The sequence below is a fragment of the Staurois parvus genome, unplaced genomic scaffold, assembly GCF_062004578.1.
Source record: "Staurois parvus isolate SC_StPar_1 unplaced genomic scaffold, SC_StPar_1.0 ptg001830l, whole genome shotgun sequence".
Taxonomy (NCBI): Eukaryota; Metazoa; Chordata; class Amphibia; order Anura; family Ranidae; genus Staurois; species Staurois parvus.
In genome coordinates this window covers 884,673-902,850 of record NW_028319626.1, presented here as the reverse complement: position 1 = coordinate 902,850, position 18,178 = coordinate 884,673, and the positions used below count along the sequence as shown (strand labels likewise).

At 43.1% G+C, this 18,178-nt stretch overlaps 1 protein-coding gene across 2 annotated transcripts in view; it reads left to right on the top strand.

Moving 5' to 3' along the window:
• Positions 1–17,945, top strand: part of CTIF (cap binding complex dependent translation initiation factor) — a 402,276-nt gene extending 384,331 nt beyond the window's left edge. For both annotated transcript variants that reach the window (XM_089664081.1, XM_089664080.1), the window contains exon 13: positions 640–17,945. In XM_089664081.1, coding sequence (XP_089520207.1) covers positions 640–855 — 216 coding nt within the window. In that variant the 3' untranslated portion in view covers positions 856–17,945. The remainder of the gene's footprint in view (positions 1–639) is intronic.
• The last annotated feature ends 233 nt before the right edge of the window (positions 17,946–18,178 follow it).

Here is an 18,178-nt window from a genome sequence, read left to right as displayed (position 1 = left end):
ATCCCTGGACAGGTAAATGTTCTTATATTAAAAGTCAGCAGCTACAGTATTTGTAGCAATTTGTTTGGGAGAGGGAGACTGGAGAACTGCTTTACCCCCGGTTCACATCTATGCGGCCGTGCGGGCTGCGTTTTGCATGGGCACAAGAGCCCATTTATTTGAATGGACTCCCGTGCCTGTGACACGCAGGGAAGAAGTCCCTGCACTTCTTTGGAAAACACAGCCCACACGAGAACCTCGGTTCCCAGTACGGTTGCGTTTACCAGTGAGGACGGCGTGCCATTAGAACTAATGGCACCCGCCCGCGGGTCCGCATTCCTCTGTGCGGGTGGTGCAGCTGCACGGATGTTCGTGGGGATCCGCAGCGGCACCACCCGCACAGATGTGAACCGAGGGTAAAGGTAAAAAATCATAAGCCTTTAGAAGGACCTCTGATTTGCTGAATTTCGAGCACTCCATACACCTGTGACAGAAGGTCCATATCTCTAACATGAGGGGAATTATCTGTGGTAGTGTCTCTGGTGTGCATCTGGCATTCATGGAGACACTGGGCCAGCCACCGTCTGGAGACAAGGGTCTTGGTTTTTTTTTTTTTATTCGATTTAACATACAACCTTGTCAACTTTTCTCTGCCGACAGCTGCACAGCACTGGCCGCCTGCTGGAAGAACAGCTGCCAGAAATGATGTCCGATCTCCTGGCCATCGCGAGGGACAAGATGCTGTGCCCCTCCGAGTCCACGCTGACACGGTCCCTGTTGCTGGAGGTCATCGAGCTGCACGCCAACAGTTGGAACCCGCTGATGCCAAGCATCACGCAGTACTACAACAAGACCATCCAGAAACTCACAGGCTGAACGGTGACCCCCGGAGAGGGGGAGGAACTGCCCACAGGAAACATAACTAGGGTAGGGGGGAGAATTTTGCCACCCTTTGCTGCGTACGCCGGGATGTATTTTAATGACTGGACTCGCCATCAGTGAAGAAGCGACACGTGTTCCTAAACAGCATGCTTGAAAACTTATCGACAAGGAAGGGGGGGGGGTGACGGCCTTCTTTTCAGTCCAGTCTTTTACTACAAAACAACCCCCCCTACCCCGCCCCTCCTCCTTTATGTCATTGCATATTGTATGAGCCTTGGCACACGCACCAGAACACGGTCACTGTAGGTGCCATGGATATGTATGTTAAATGGCAAACGCCTGCTATTGTTTACACACAATGAGAGGGCTTGCACTGGGCAGTTGGCGGGAAGGCTTTTTTTTTATTTTTTAATTAATATTAATTTGTTGGGTTTTTGTTTTTTTAGGCAGACGTCTTAGGTGGACAGAGGTGTACACTTGTATTGACCGATTACCACCGTCGTAACTGGGAAGTTGGTGCGCTCACAGCCTTGAATCGCGGCTTTTGACGCCGCATTAGGATTGGCGTTGGCCCTGCAGCTGATCGGGTCCCGTGGTGCTGTGCACGGACCAGCAGCCACACTTGGGGAGGGTACAGGGCCCCCCGCCTTAAATTAGGACATTGCACAGGTTGAGTTTAATTTGCACTCTTTATAGTTACACCATTTTTGCTTTTAATAGATTCCAAGGGAGCCACCAACAATGGACTAGTGTGACTGTTGCCGTATATTCCAGGGAGAAGTCCAGGCAGATGAGAAGAACATTCTTATCTAGTACATATTTCTATATAGTCTCTAAAAACTACTGCAGTTATGTATACGATCTCTAGTCATTTATTTGATGTGTTCATCCTCTGTATACCAGCTGAAATTTCAGATCATTGATGGCGCCTGCGCCGGCTAATAAAATGAGAGATGAGCTGGAGCGTGGGAACGTGCGCCACCAATGTGCAGTCTCTACGCGTTTTATACAGATTCAGGAAGTGGTGTCACACTTCATCGTTGAAAAAAAAAGATATTTTTACAGGTAATTTTTTTTTTTCCTCTTTGGAGTTTTTTTTGGATAGTGTGATGGATATTGGAGGTGAAATCTGCCCAGATTGCTCAGTTACATTTTTTTTTTTTTTTCTGGGCTGGAGGCACCCCTAGCGAACCGCAATGCAATGCATAGTCTCTGCAAAAAAGGTTTAAACAGCGGATTCTGTTGCTTTTGCATCTAACTAGAGAAATATGATAAATCGTTAAAATGATTGTTAAAGCAGGCACTTATCAGCAAGTGACTTTGGAGCTTCTGTAGGTCTTTTGAAGTCTTTAGTGCAGTAAATGCATCTCTTTTGTGTTTTGGTTTTTGTTTTTTTTTTTAAAGTTGGACTCCAGGCATTTAAAAATAGGCTCTTTATTCATTAATACATCATTCAGTGGGTGCAAGCACTTGAACATGACTTGGTATTAGCCTCTTGCAGCACACTGTACAACAGAGCTCAGACTGGGGCAGGACAAAGCTGCACAAGGAGTCGGTACGGTGTGCTGCAGTGCAAGAAGCATGATGATAGACGAAGAGAGCAGAGCAACATATGAGATCAGGTCAGGTGTGCTGCAGTGCAAGAAGAACGCTGATAGGAGAGAGCAGAGCAACATATGAGATCAGGTCAGGTGTGCTGCAGTGCAAGAAGAACGCTGATAGAAGGAGAGAGCAGAGCAACATATGATATCAGGTCAGGTGTGCTGCAGTGCAAGAAGAACGCTGATAGGAGAGAGCAGAGCAACATATGAGATCAGGTCTGGTGTGCTGCAGTGCAAGAAGCACGCTGATAGAAGGAGAGAGAAGGAGAGAGCAGAGCAACATATGAGGTCATCAGTCTGCTACTTCTCTTTTTAATGTCCAGTCATAGGCTGGGAGAGTGACAAGACCTGCAACTGATACTTACCTGCAGCAGAACAAACTCAGGTCTCCTGTCCTGCCCGGCAGGACTTTGCTATGTAAATCTCAGAACTGGATGGACACAGATTCACATCCTTTTGGCAGGTAAAATAGCTGCCTTTTACTGCATGCATTCTGTCTTCGTATTTGCCTGGAGTTCAGCATTAATAACTTGGTGATATAGGAATGTGTGCAATCCACAAAAACTGATCAATTAGGAGACACAACAATAAAAAAAACTACGCACAAGTATTTAAGCTACTTTACTTGCGTATCATCTGTGTCCTTGTTTTCCTGAAGGGTAGCATGGGGAGCCACTGGTGGTACATATGATTGCTGTTGGCTAACCCTTAGGCTGTGCTCCCTCTGTGGTTGGCTCATCCTTTCAGTGTTGGCTACCCGTAACGGGCACTAGGGGGTGCATGGTGATTACACCAGCATGGTGGAAGAGTCTGCTTCTGTGGTGCCCGGAGCCCTTTGCGGGGATGGTGTACCCACTGACCTATTTGGGCATCCATTGGCATGAGATGGCAGGCAAGAGACATATGTAGTAGGAATCGATCAGACAGGTTAGGAAGCCTGCTCTGACCACTAGCGCTTCTCCCCTGGGATAGACAAAGTAGCACCAATAAGTGGCTGGCATCACTTATCTCTTCTTTTTTTTTTTCTCCCTTGCCCTGAGGAAGATTCTTGTTTAAGGACCTGCAGGCCATTCCCACTGCTCCATATGCACTACATCCAATGCAAGGGATTTAGAACACTTTATTTCAGATTCTTACCTGCTTTTGTTATGTAGATATTGTGATCCTTGCCTGCACTGCTAAGGATGTAAGGGTCTGCCTGGCCTGTAGTCACACAATCAGGCTGCAGCCACAGCATCCCCCCTATGCTCGCCAGTGTCGTAGAAGGTATAGCGCCAAAGACAAAACTATTTGCAGGGTATGTTTGTGATTTGACTTTAAGTTCTATGCAGACTTCTGCAAACATGTAAAGTGGAGGAGGATTATAGGGCATTGTGTACACATACAGAGCACGGCTGCCGTTGTTGTAAGGCAGAGAAGTTAGAATTTTTTTACAGTTTTAGGAAATCTTAGCTGGCTATGGATTGAAGTGGGAAGAACATTTGTAATTATACTTGATTATAGAATATCTTGTGTAGCAATTATATATGTTGTTTTTGTTTTTTTTTGTTTTTTATGAGAAAGGAGTTTTTTTTGGAAAACTTGGACAGGTACACAGCGTCTAGATTCTTTTCTGGCCTAAATGATGTGCGGCATGTGGCTGGTGGCGTAGCGATGCTGAAGAATTCCAGGTCACATCTCCGCTTCCTGCAGGCCAGTCAGGAAATGATGTCACCGCTGGGCCGTTTCCTTATTTACTTTCTCTATTGATCGTTGACTTAGTAAATCATCCCCGATGCTTATTAAACGTTGAATTCCAAAGACGAGAGGGGAAAGGCAGGGTGGCTTCCTGTCCTCTACTCATCCTGAACTTTCTGGGAGTAGAAGGAAGTTTGATTTGAAGTCCCAAGTCCCCCATCAAAGAGCGTCAGGATGAGTGGCCCACATTCTTGGGCCATGCATTAATGTTTTAAGAAATAACTTTGTCTTGGCGACCGCAGCCGAGTGTTTTACTTTGAAGGATGTCTGAAACCAGAGAAGTTGCTCATAAAATTTCTAAAAACAGTGAAGGACGAATAACAAGTACAAAATGTGTGGCCATAGACAGGCAGTTTGGCCATCTGGGCTGACAAATTGTTTTTCTGTGCAAGAAGTTCATATTATGAAGACTGCCACAGTCATCTTCCCCAACACAGCTGACCTACTGCGACCCAAAGAGTTACTTATTGATGCAGACGCTTTCCTGGTGTGAAATGTGTGTGAAGTAGCCCTGTGAGGCTGGGAAGTAAATACTTGTGCATATACATATATAAAAGGGCTGTACCGAAAGTGATGCAAAAGTGGGCATACATTTTTATTTATTAACCTCTTGGCGCTGGCCGAACACAAATGTGCGGCCTCCCGGCACCTGGGCCTAGACACCGAGCGGCCGCACATTTGCGTTCTATTAAAAAAAAAAAAAAACATGTGCTGAGAGTGTGCGTGCTCCCAGCATACATGTCCAGTACTCACAGAAAGGTCCCGATCTCCTCTTTCGATTGGGACCTTTCCCGTCATGTGACCACTGTCAGGGCGGTCACATGACCCTAAATCCCGCCCCGGCTTCTGAAACCCTTAAAGAGCCAAGGGGTTAACTTAGGCCATTCGGATTTCACATGTTTGTAGAGTAATCCCTGGTTCACACTGAATGCAACTTTGAAATCGCGCTACTTCACTTGAAGTAGCGCGATTTCAAAGCTGCAGATCCGTGTGATTTGTACGTCCGATTTCACTGTGGCTTGCAACTTCATTAAACAGAAGTCAATGCAAGTTGCAATGAAATCCGGAAAAAAGTAGTGCAGGAATTATTTTTGAAATTGCGCTGCTTCAGATCTCTCTGATTAAGACAATGCCATAGATATGTATTAGATGCAACTCCAGGTATGATTTGTAAATCTCATTTCGCACCTGAAGTCGCAGTGATGTGAACCAGGGCTAACTCTTCCTCTATAGTAACTCTTCTTCTTTGTCATTGCGGGTGAGTCATGGTTTTCCATTATTGAGTTCTTGATGAAGGAGGGGTGCAGGCTGTCCAACATTCACAGAAGGCTACGAGATGTTCACAGAGTTGAAAATATTGACTAGATTCACCAATGAGACAACATAGCTCTTATCAATAGTGTCATCTCCTTAAAGCGGAGTTCCACTCACCCTGTAAAAAAACAAGTCAGCAGCTACAAAAACTGTAGCTGCTGACTTTTAAAAAACAGTCACTTACCTGTCCCTCGGTCCCGCGGTGTGTCCCACCGCAGCCCGTTTCACCGGCCGTCCTGGATTCCAGGAGGCCGATATCTTCAGTGTGGGCACCCAGCTGTGACAGCTTGCGGCTTCACAGCCGGGTACCCACTGCGCATGCGTACGTAGCGCTGCGCTTTGTGAATGGTCCTGTAGTCTTCTGGGACCTGTCACGTGTCTCAAAAGACTACAGGGAGGGGAGGACACCTTCCGCTTCCAATCGCCTAGGCAATTGGACCGGAAGTGGGAGTGGGTACCTGTGAAATTCGGGTACCCACTCCCCCCCCGCCCCCTAAAGGTGCCAATCCTTAACGGGGAGCAGTCCTTAAATCGCAACTTCCCCTTTTGGGTGGAGCTCCGCTTTAAACATCTTGTAGCCATCTGTGGATGTTGGACAGCCTGCACCCCTCCTTCATCCAGAACTCCAACGGCAGCATGTTGCTTCTGCTTGGAGTCCATTATGTGACTGCAACGAAAAAGAAGAGTCAAGTCACCCGTAGATAGATCGAATCTTGGCCGGTTCAGCAGAGATCTGCTGAGATTCGATCCATCTAGAGACAGGCTGCTTGTACTGAAGTCGATCCATCGATCAACTTCAGTACAACAAGCCTGTTGGGCTGCCTGCCGGGAAGGCTCCCTGCCAGCAAAACATAATAGCACTGCGGGAGGCATTCTCCTATCCACACTGACTGTTTTGATGGGGAAATTGAGCAATTTGCCACTTGTGGTAGAAGGAAAGAAAATTGTTTCATCTATATATCAACATGTGAAAGGCCTATAGATAGAAGTTAATAAAAATGTTATGACAACTTTTGCTTTACCTTTGCTACAGCTCGCGCGCGTGTGTTTGTGTGTGTTTGTGTACACATATATACACATATTTTTTTTTTTTGGTTTTTAATAACCATTTGTGTCAATACGTTTTTGTGCCTGTGTCAAGATGGGCAAATCCAGTGTTTCCAGTTCCATTTTTACCCGTTTCAAGTTCCATTTTGCTTCGGGGTCAGTTTAGGATGCTTCTGAGATCATCAGCCTGCTTTTGCATTCCCTTTGGTTTGTATGTAGAGAGAAGCAGCTAGAAGGCAAACAAAAGCCCATCAGCATAGACACGAAGGCTAATAAAATTTGAGAATACAGAACGATTCATCAAGTTATTACCTTTTTCCTACATCAGTCTTTGCTGTGTCCAAGCTGCAGTTGAAAAGCCCGATTTAAGCAACCTACTTGCCTTCTAATGGGCTATTCCCACCCTAGGGGTTTGATGAGTGACTTGGAGTTTGGTTTTCACTTTGTTGGGAATCATAAAAGCTCTTGTGCTTTGATTCTTTCACATGGTATATACTGGACCTTTTTTTATAGCTAATGTTGAGTTTTGGGCTGCTGTTCATTCAAAAAACAGCCTAGATAAAACTTGGAACGGTCTGATAGTTTACATGTCTATCATGGGGTGTACGGTACAATCAGTTCTGAGACGATCACTTGGAGTTTTTAATTTCAGTAATCTCTCGACATCGAAAGTAAACAATTACATACAGGTGAATTTACCCTTTGCATTGCACGGAACGATTGTTTTTGTTTTTTAATTAAAACGATCAGATCGAATAGAGTAATGTATGTGCGATTGAGTACCTTTTTACTACTAGAGTAACCAATCCGAAATCAGATTTTTACAGCTCAGTCCAATTAATAAGAGAGCTTTTGTGATTGGCTACTAGGAATAATCGCAATCCAGCGATCGTTGCATTACGTTACTAAATGAAGCTTAGATAAAAGAACAACTTTCCAGGGAAAAACCCACTATATATATTTATTTCTGGGATTAGTTGTGGTTTTGTCCTTTTACATGAGAGATTCTGCTGAAATTAGAAGCAGGTGCAATCTCTAGCAGTGCTGCCAGTAGGTAGAATGAAGTTTACTGGTAGTTCCAATGTTGCTGCCAACTGCGAACCTACTGGGGTTTCTATAGTACGGATAACTAGTGACTGTTCTGGTAATACATCATACAGAACATTGAAGTGGAATGTGCTGTAGACTGTATTGGTTGGCAGAGGAGTGTTGTTGTAATATGTATGTTACTGAACCCTACTGAGTCTGGCAGGGCTCACTAGGAGTGTAAAACGTTAGGTGTATGTGCGTTCTCTGTTCCCAGAATTTACGGTACAGACTGATCTATTGCTTTTTTTTTTCCATTGATAATTCTAAGAGAGCAAAGCGGTTCTTTTTGAACGTTACTTGCTATTGTCCCTTGAAATGTTAAGGCATTGTCAGATATTAAGCAGGTATGGTCGTCAAGAAACAGAATCAGAAACTGTCCTACCGGGCTTGTGACAGTAGCTTTGCCCCTCTTAAGATGCTGAATCGTTAATAGGCCTGTTCTGTCTCACGTTTTGAAATGGAACTAGTCTGATTACCCCATAAAGGTCATGTAGATCCTTGTTGGGATCCTCTAAGGAATTGGAATCACTATTGGTCAGGTTCTGACAGAGTATGAAGCGACTGTACTTTGCGGGCTCAACGGCGCTCATTCAACTTCTCTATGGATTTCTGAGTCAGCATTAGATTCCTTCAAAGAATTTTATACAACTGTGGTCATGTTTCTTCAGGAAGGTAAATCACCATCAGTAGTCCGTTTCACGTAAGCTGACCAGGCTAGTCAGGATCTTTAGATTAGGTTGAATTTCAGTTAATTACCTTTCTCCCAAGCAAGAGAATCAATAATAGTCTTCTGTGTAGTAGATGATAGCGTGTTTTCTGTGAACATAAATTCACCTTGTTCCCCTTGAATTTGAGGAAAACGAGGTGGACCATATATATGTACAAAATGTATAAAGAAAAAAAAAAAATCAAGTACGAAGGTCGATTTCCCTGATATAAGGCCAAGTATTGCCTACATTTTTTTTGCTGATTATAAGTCTATAGCCAAATTCAAGAATGGATGGTCTTCTTGGCCATTTTTATTTTAAAGTGATGATTTTTATTCAGATAGTTTTCAGAAATAGATTACAGGATAACCAAGAGATGTATATTCAAACATAAAAAGACAAAGCGTACATTCATAACCCTCTATCTGGCACACTCCGCATGTGCAGTCATATCTCAAATATAGAAGTAAGAACCACAATTACAAAAAAATATGGCGAATGCATATAAAAACTGGAAGAGGTAGGCAGTAAGTAACACAAGGTAACTCACATTGTTAAAAAAACCTTGGGATACGCGAGAAAGGTGAAAAACTTGGCATGCATCATCGAACATTGATATCTGTAATGAGTATCAAAAGGAAGGGGGAAAGAAAAGGAAGAAGAGAGAAAAGGGGTAGGGGGAGAAGGATAATGCCTGGACATGCAGACTGCCTGCCAGAACCAGGCCTCAATCAGCTCTGCATAATTTAACAGGGACAAGGCTCCAGACTAATGGGAAGTTGATCAGTGGGGGGTTCCAAGTATTCCCAAAATTCCCAGATCTGGTTATGTTTATCAAGGGAGGCCGTTAGGTACTCCATCCTCATTATGTCCTGGAACCCCTCACATTATCCATTATACCTTGTGTTCTTCATAACGTTTTATGTTTATAGAGGACCAGCACTGTGTAAGCTGTGTACAAAGAAGGGCAATCGGAGGGAAAAGGACTAGTCATCTGTGTCGCCTATTGGCTCCCTGCAGCTAAACGTTTTCTTACTACTGACTTACCCCAATATCTTCTATACTTGTCTTTGTGCAGAAGCAGCCATCTTGATAGAGGAGCAGGGCTTTGCTTCCTCATGTCAGAGCTGCTCTCCTGATGAATGGTAATTTGGGGACTAGTGGGGAAATGATAAAGAAGCAGAATGAGATGTAGAGGAAGCACAGAGTGAATAAAGCAGAGGCAGGGAGATCCTTGCACTGCGGGTCTCAAAGGACCAGTTCCTTCCTAGAAAGGGGAACCGTGAGCAGCGAGTAGTGACATCATCATATCCCGTAAGACTACTAGACAGAGTACTGAAGGGTATTCAATAACCTGGCCAACGGTTGTGCCTGCAGGGAAGTCAGGTATACAACATTTGCATAGGTTGGAAGACTTTCATTTGATCAGCTTTTTTTCCACTCCCAAAAAGCCCACATCGGGAGGTTTTATTGAGTGTGGTTCCGAACTCTTAGCATGGCATAAACTGAAATAGTTTGTGACAAAGAGCTGTGAATTAACCTGAGGATGAGCAGTTTGTGCCTGGATGCTCAACCAGCTTCTGTTTTCTGTGAGCACACAATGTCCCCAGATTAAACCTTTCATTTTTTTTTTTGTGTGCTATGGAAAATACTAGATAATGCTAGCAACCAGAAGAATTTCTATGCCCTCTTTTTGTCTGGCTGCCAACTTTATCGTTCCTCTTTTAGTGTCTCGGCGTCAGTGGGTTAAAGATGACCGAACATCTGAATTCAGTTCCTGTCATGCACCCACCCATTGTAAAGCAAAGACAGCAAGACGTTTCTGGGTGTGGGAATCCATGCGTCGTTGTGTCTTCAGAAGCATTTACATTGAGATGGTATCTATAAATTATTCAGCCTGGTACTTTCTTCGCAAGAAAATTACCTGGAAATCATTAAAACCGCCGCGTTTTACAGCGAGATCGTGTCCCCTATAGCCGCTCATGGCTACTCAGCAAGAACTGTTTATGAAATATTCAGCTCCAGCGCGTGCCGCTAAAGGCATTGTATGGGCGATAAATGCTTAACCCTACATGTTATGTCCACCTTTGTGGAGAGGTTTATGTTGCCGGGCAGACACTGCTGTGCTGTTTGGCTGTTAAATCTGCTTTTTGCTAAGTTGCTCATACTTGTACAGATTAGGTCATCTGAGATAGAAAACGATCTGTCATGTCTGTATTCTGGTGGCCGAATCTAAAGAAAGACCAGACCTCTGCACAGTTGGTGTACAGAGCGATCATTGCCTAAACGGATCGAAACACCCAAGCCTGCGTCGTCACTTGTGAAGCCCGCCAGTCGGTTTGTTATTCAACTTTCATCTTCTGTGTCCATAGCCATGGGCACCTCCCTTAAAAGCAACCTTTACTGGGAGAAATGTAACTTGCCATTGCCGACTTCCTCCAAAAATACTACATTTATCTACTATATATGTCTAACATTATTATCTTTCTTCACTGGCCCCTAACAAATGTGGGCAAGTGAAGTCAAAGCCATGAACAGCATAACAGCCAGGGAACAAGAGGTCAGGAGTGGCAGCCTCCTCCTCAGTGCAGAACTCACAAGGTAGTTCTAGGAGATTGCAGGAAGGACTCCTCATGACTATACCTTGATGAGAGGTCAGGAGTGGCAGCCTCCTCCTCAGTGCAGAACTCACAAGGTAGTTCTAGGAGATTGCAGGAAGGACTCCTCATGACTATACCTTGATGAGAGGTCAGGAGTGGCAGCCTCCTCCTCAGTGCAGAACTCACAAGGTAGTTCTAGGAGATTGCAGGAAGGACTCCGCATGACTGTACCTTGATGAGAGGCTAGTACATGGCGAAAGCCTGTGGAGAGAAAATAAGAGCTCAGTCAAAGCTTGAGTACCTTAGTACAGCAGGGCCACAGCTAGAAAATGGCACCAGCTCACCAAGCAGATAATGAAAAGGCAGGCCAAGTTAAGTAATGATCGACAATCTGCATCACCAAATGATAGGATAGTTCGGATATGGACAGATCTTTAATGTTGGGTCAAAAAAACCATAACACAAAGCAAGCCAAAAGCATGCTAGGTCAGCAGTGGATGGGAGCCAGGGTCGGACTGACCATTTCAAAACTCGGGCACTGCCCGAGGGCCTGGGGTCAGTAGGGGACCCCATGAGATGCCCCTGTTACCTTTTTCATAGGCTTTTTTGAGTTTGGGCAAGGACACAGGGGCCCCATGATCCCCTATTGCCCGGGGGTCCCATGAGTTGTCAGTCCACCCCTGATGGGAGCATCCCGGTATGACAACAGTGTCATGACATCCTTCTCTGGCTGTTAGTGCTAATTGAACACCCAGTCTTTGGCTTAGAGTTGTGGGTGCATCACGGAAAATGGTGCTTCTTCATATGCATGCACGCTCCGGGGATTTGGCCCTTCCACTGATATCCTGCTATCCACTGATATGCTTGTGTTTTCGCACACATACTACTACAAATTTCCTCCACCCAAAACTATGTGAACCATTTCGTAATAAAGAATTTAGGAGAATCCACCTGAAAGAATCGCTATTACACAACAGTTTTATTCCTTTGAATTAAAAACAAAATGGGGCTACGTATCTATAATGGCCTCCAGCCAGTGGAGTACAGAGTAAGACATGCATTGGTCTCAGGCCTGTATGATAGATGGCTGTCACATGAAGGGTTTTATTTTTGAAAACATAATTTGGGTTTAGCTTCAGTCAGAATGTGATCCCACAAAGTCCTGTTGTAGTACCAAGTGTCTTAATATTAACATGTCCGTTGGCTTTGTTTAATGTATATTTATGTCTTACGTGCCAGTAACACTATGAAGCGACTTCTGGATTTAGTCGCATTTTTGTACAATATTATAAATAATCGTTTGTAGAAATGGTCAGGGATCGCTTCTCTAAAACACTATAACACAGTCCCAGAATGTTGTGATGAAAGCACTATGGTCTGCCAGGTTAAACCCAATTCAACTTTGTACACTTCTGGTGCATCAAAACAAAATGTTGGCAAAGTCTTTCAGTTCGTTTCTCTAGAAAGTAGCCACTGTTTGAGTGGAAACGCCTGTTCCCTGCCAGAATACTGTAGAGAAGAACCATTGCCCTCTGTGTAGAAGCAGCTGTCTCTCTGCAGAGGTTCAATATGCCCTCCTTGCTGAGTCAGAACTTGAGTCCTCCAGTCAGCTGGAAGTGTGAGCCTTTTCGTGTTGCAGAACTTTAGATCTGACTCTGAGAGAGCAAGGGTCCATGGGACAGGCTTTTCTACTCAGGTTGCAGCTGCTTTTTAAAAAAGACGCGCTGTAAGAATTTGAATACGTTTTTGTTTTGATGTACCCAGAATGTATTTAGCTGGTTTAAACCAAAGTTAATTTGGGCTTTGTTTCGGCCACAGTCACATATACATATTTTAGGTACAGTACAGTGTGTATGCGGTTTAGGCATGTTTTACATGCGTTACAGTTGATCTCCATTACACATGTTTAACTGAACACAGTATCAAAGATGCAGCAAGCAGGACTGCTTTCTTCTAACATCCTGGTGCCCAGCCTGCGGCCCTTTGGTGTATGATGTGCATCCCTCAGACCTCAGCAGTCTGTAGTGGGAACATTGATTAGGGCAGGGGTGTCAAACTGGCAGCCCTCCAGTTGTTGCGAAACTACAAGTCCGATCATGCCTCTGCCTTGGGGAGTCATGATTGTAACTGTCAATCTTGCAATGCCTCGTGGGACTTGTAGTTTGGAAACAGCTGGAGGGCTGCCATTTTGACACCCATGGATTAATAGCATTGATCTATACTAGCCTCATGTAACATGTTCAAAGTTTCATATTGTCCTCAACATATCCCCAGCCAGGAATGTATCCGGTCCACACTCTCTGACCCTCATTTCCTCTATTAGGTCTGCAGTTTCTGACAGTCCTTTTAAGCATTACATATATTGAACATTAAATGCCCATTGAGGATGTCATGGGCCACATTTGATGCCCCCTTAAGCTCACACAATGACAACCATTGGTCTAACACAATGCACCCAAAACATGCATTTGTGAATGGGGAGTTGGGCTACCAATAGCCATCATTCACTAGACTTGTGGTTGACTGCTTGGGTTTCGTACAAAAGATCATTCCACACCTTTATTGGGAATTCGATGAAAATGATGCTCCCAAAGGGAACGATCATCCTAAGTGTCCGAACTACACAAGCCTATGTACTGAGCTCCACATCTTACTATGAAGAAGAAGATGTGCAAAAAAACTGTTCTGAAAGCCCAAAAAGCGTTGAAAAAATATGACTCCATAAATTATTTTTTTTGTGATGTCCATTTTCTAAAGATCAATTTTACTGAAAATTTAGTTTTTCTAAGACTAATGGACAAACAATAGAAATTTGCATGTTTTTTTAAAGCTGTATTCTGGTCTAAGATCTAAACACACTGTTAAAATTCATATAGCTCAACTTTTTTTTTTTTTTGCAAAGAATTTTTCCACTCTAATGATTTGCATGGCCCTGCCAGACAGGACAGCCAGGAGGGTGGCTACCCTTTCATACACTATCCGCTCCCTGGCCTGGCCAGGGACATTCATGGACATTGAAGGAGCCCACCATGTGTGTATGACCGCATGCTGTTCTGCAGAGAATTGCAGGAGGTCATTATATAGACTGATTTATGTATTCTTACCAACTGTACATAAAATATGATTTTTTTTTTTTTTTTTTTAATAATTACATAACTACATTCACCTGTGTTTTCATATCTACCTGGATTTTGGGTTTAAAGCTCAACCCCCGCTCAGATTTCTTGTCTTTGTTCTCTGATTACAGAAGGGTTAGGACTTGTGTTGGGTTGTTACATTTGGGAAGATTTCCGCTCACTTCTCCATCAGATGTCAGGACAGGATGGTAGTCTCCAATAGACACACAGACATCAATACAAACAATTTTTTTTTCCACAGTAGCATGTATAAGGATTAGAACCTAAGAGGTTTTTATTGGCGTCTGTGTCTCCATTAGGGATGGGGGAGATTCCACTTCCTTCCTGTCCTGGTGGTGGTGTCAGACACCAGTAGGAAGTGATGGGAGATCCTGCCAAAAAAAGACGCATAGCATTTAAAACCTGACAGAGGCCCCAACCCTTCCCTTATTATCCATTTTAAGCTAAAGTCGTCCTTTCTTTGACTTGAGGGTAGCCCTTGGCCTTGTATATGCTGCTTTTTTAATAGTTGTCCAGTCAGTCTGAATTTGAACTGCGCTCTTAAAATTTGCAGAGAAGTATGCACTACACTCCTTGACATTTGTCATATTTACTGAATACGGCTTTCTGCATAGAGCTGAATGGGGTCTGTGCGGTCTTCAGATTCCTCTACTGAGGTCCAACCCATGCACACACAGGGAACTTCAGATCATGGTGGACCACATGGAGACGTGAATACAGGAGCTTAGGCGGCTGAAATGTTGATCATGATAGGCTTCCTATTTCTGTCTCGTGTTATTTCATTATGGCCGGAACATTTTGGAACTTATTTTGTGACATTTCGGTGTCTCTTGCTTTCGGCTCATCTGGTTGAATGATATTCCGATGACTGTGGATTAAAGTGTATGTCCTGGCAAAATTCAAAAATGGTAAAAAAAATGCTGCAAGGACAGAAAAATACCTGTTCTGCAGGAATTTCAGTGAGCTCTGAACTTCCTCTTTGTGCTGACAACACAGCGCCTTTGCTGCACTGAAATCCCAAATAGTGTTGTCATCCTGGCCTGATGAATGACAGAACTGCACCTATTCCTCCATCCTTCTGTTCTAGTCCACTTTTACATGCATTGATTTCTTTCCCAGCAAAACAATTCTGCTGCCTTGACTCCCAAGATCCTTCCAGCACACTATGTGTAAAAAAAAAAGGGCTCTTGGGAGATGTAGTTCTGGGGGGCTTGGATACATGATTAAGAACTGAGCTCTCAGAATTTTCAATCCTTGTGATGACATGATTAAAACAGTTTATCACTACAAGAACAACCTAAACGAAAAAAAAAAAAAAGAATGCTTGGACACGATCTAGAGAAATTTAGGCAATGCCAAACTCCAATCGAGAAACCACTTCAGGTCCAAATGCTGGATTAATACAGTAAAATGTAGCAGAATATTCTTTACACCTTGAACTGAGAAGTGTTCCTATAGCTTGTTTTCATTGTACACATGATCATGCGATTACCCCATTTACTGCACAACTGCAAAACCACTGTAAAAGCTTGGCTGTGTGTTGTCCTGCCAAGTACGCCATTTTACAAAGCCCATATATTTTCTGATGCATATAATCTCTTTTACTGTCAGCTGGCAAACGCCTGTTCAGTTATAGGCTTGGTTCGGTTCAGTTATTGCCTACTTGCCCTTCGCACAAAAAAATCTAGTTTGCCACATTTCCAAGAGGTTAGTATTTTTATTACCACACCAATTATTACCCTTGTGATTCCATTGTTTCCCATTGCTTGTTACCCAAACACACAAGGATTATCATAGAGGTGACATTGTTCTCTCTTTAGGTGCACATTATATATGTGGCTAGCTCCAATCTAAATACTCTGGTATTTAAAAAACATAATTGTGAAAATTGTACTAATCCTCTATACTATAACACTGCCAAAATGCCTAAAAAATAATTCTTTGAAAAGTGTGGAAAAACTTTTTATTTTTAGTTTTGGACAAAGTAGGAATGGTTCAAACTTCTGTGTGTTTGTTGCTGTCTGTGTTGGGGGCATTACCCTTTCCCTACGACCACCACCACCTATTTTTGCCATCGACTCAGAAGGTGATGGAAAGTCCAAATTTTAGAATTGTCACCAGGATGGGAAATCTTCCAATGGTGTTCTGGTGAGAACAGTCTAATGCAGAAATTCCCCTCACTTTAGGAAGACGACTTCTTATTGCTCTAGGGCAGGAAGTGAAGGGAAATTTCTCATTGAGAAGATTGCCATGCAGACAGAATGTGAAGGAGAGTCCAAAAATTTAACATTTGTACCAAAACGGGAAATCTTCCAATGGCGTTCTGGTGATAACGGTCTAATGCGGAAATTCCCCTCACTTTGGGAAGACTACTTCTCGTTGCTCTAGGGCAGGAAGTGAAGGGAAATTTCTCATTGAAAAGATTGCCATGCAGACAGATTGTGAAGGAGAATCCAAAATTTTAACGTTTGTACCAGAACGGGAAATCTTCCAATGGTGTTCTGGTGATAACGGTCTAATGCAGAAATTCCCATCACTTTAGGAAGACTACTTCTCGTTGCACTAGGGCAGGAAGTGAAGGGAAATTGCTCATTGAGAAGATTGCCGTGATGATTGCCATGGAGACAAAATGTGAAGGAGAGTCTAAAATTTTAACATTTGTACCAGAACAGGAAATCTTCCAATGGTGTTCTGGTGATAACGGTCTAATGCCGAAATTCCCATCACTTTGGGAAGACTACTTCTTGTTGCTCTAGGGCAGGAAGTGAAGGGAAATTTTCTCGTTGAGAAGATTGCCATGGAGACAGAATGTGAAGGAGAGTCCAAAATTTGAACATTTGTACCAAAACGGGAAATCTTCCAATGGCGTTCTGGTGATAACAGTCTAATGGGGAAATTCCCCTCACTTTAGGAAGACTACTTCTCGTTGCTCTAGGGCAGGAAGTGAAGGGGCAATTGCCATTGAGACAGAAGGTGATGGAAGCTCCAAAATTTTAGAGTTGCCACCAGAACAGGAAATCTTCCAATGGAGATGCTTTTTCTGGTGATACCGGACTAATGGGGGAAACTCCCGTCACTTTGGAAAGACTTCTCATTGCTTTAGGGCAGGAAATGAAGGGACATCTCCCCAACAAGACACATACAGCAAACAATGAAATCACGGCGGTTTTAACCCTTCCCAATTCTATGCAAAATTCAACAAAATTAGCTGTAAAACACTTTAAATTAAAGGGAACCTGTTCTGAAAAATAACAGTGATTGCATTGGGTAACCTTGTTGCTTGTTCCCAGAGGTTAGTTGCATGGCTGTCAACTGATCCAGAGGTTTCAGTACTCATTGAGCTGGATCAGTTGTGCAGTAAGTGATTACAGAGCATCTACCTGCATACTTATCCCGGGTCAATGGCTCTGGAAGCTTTCAAGCCGTTGGACCATCTTGAAAGCCAGGCAGCAGTATTTTCAGATATCGTCTTTTAAAAGAAAAAATGCTGATCAATCCAACATCAACCATTTTAACCAATGGACATGGATGGATGGATGAAATGAAATGTTTTTTGGGGGTTTTTTTTTCTGTGTTCTACATCAATGCCAGACGGACTCCAAACTCAAACAATTGGAAGACCCTTTTTTTGACTAAATACCTCAATGGTATGGAATGTGTCTCGACATTTTTGGTGTTATAAAAAAAAGTTTTATGTTGCTGCTATACTATAAATATGCATATATGCAATAATTAATTTGCTGAATATTTTTGTTTTATGTTTTGAGGTTTATCCTAGACTAATGCATAATGCAATTATTATGGGGAAGCGTATTAATAATAGCCTAATAAATATTTAATTATTCTGCAGAATCTACGCTTGTCTTGTGACTTTATTGCTTTCACGTTGTTTGCAATTAACTGTCATCGTTTTGTATTAGATATTCATATTAGATATTCATCTTCTTTTTTCATACTGGTAAGTAAAGTGGAACTACAGTCACCAAATTAAAAATGACTAATAGGTACAGTTTGACGGAAGTGTCTGTAGTCATCGAGTTCCAAGTGCCAATATTTACCTTTAACATTTTCCTTCATGTCGGAAA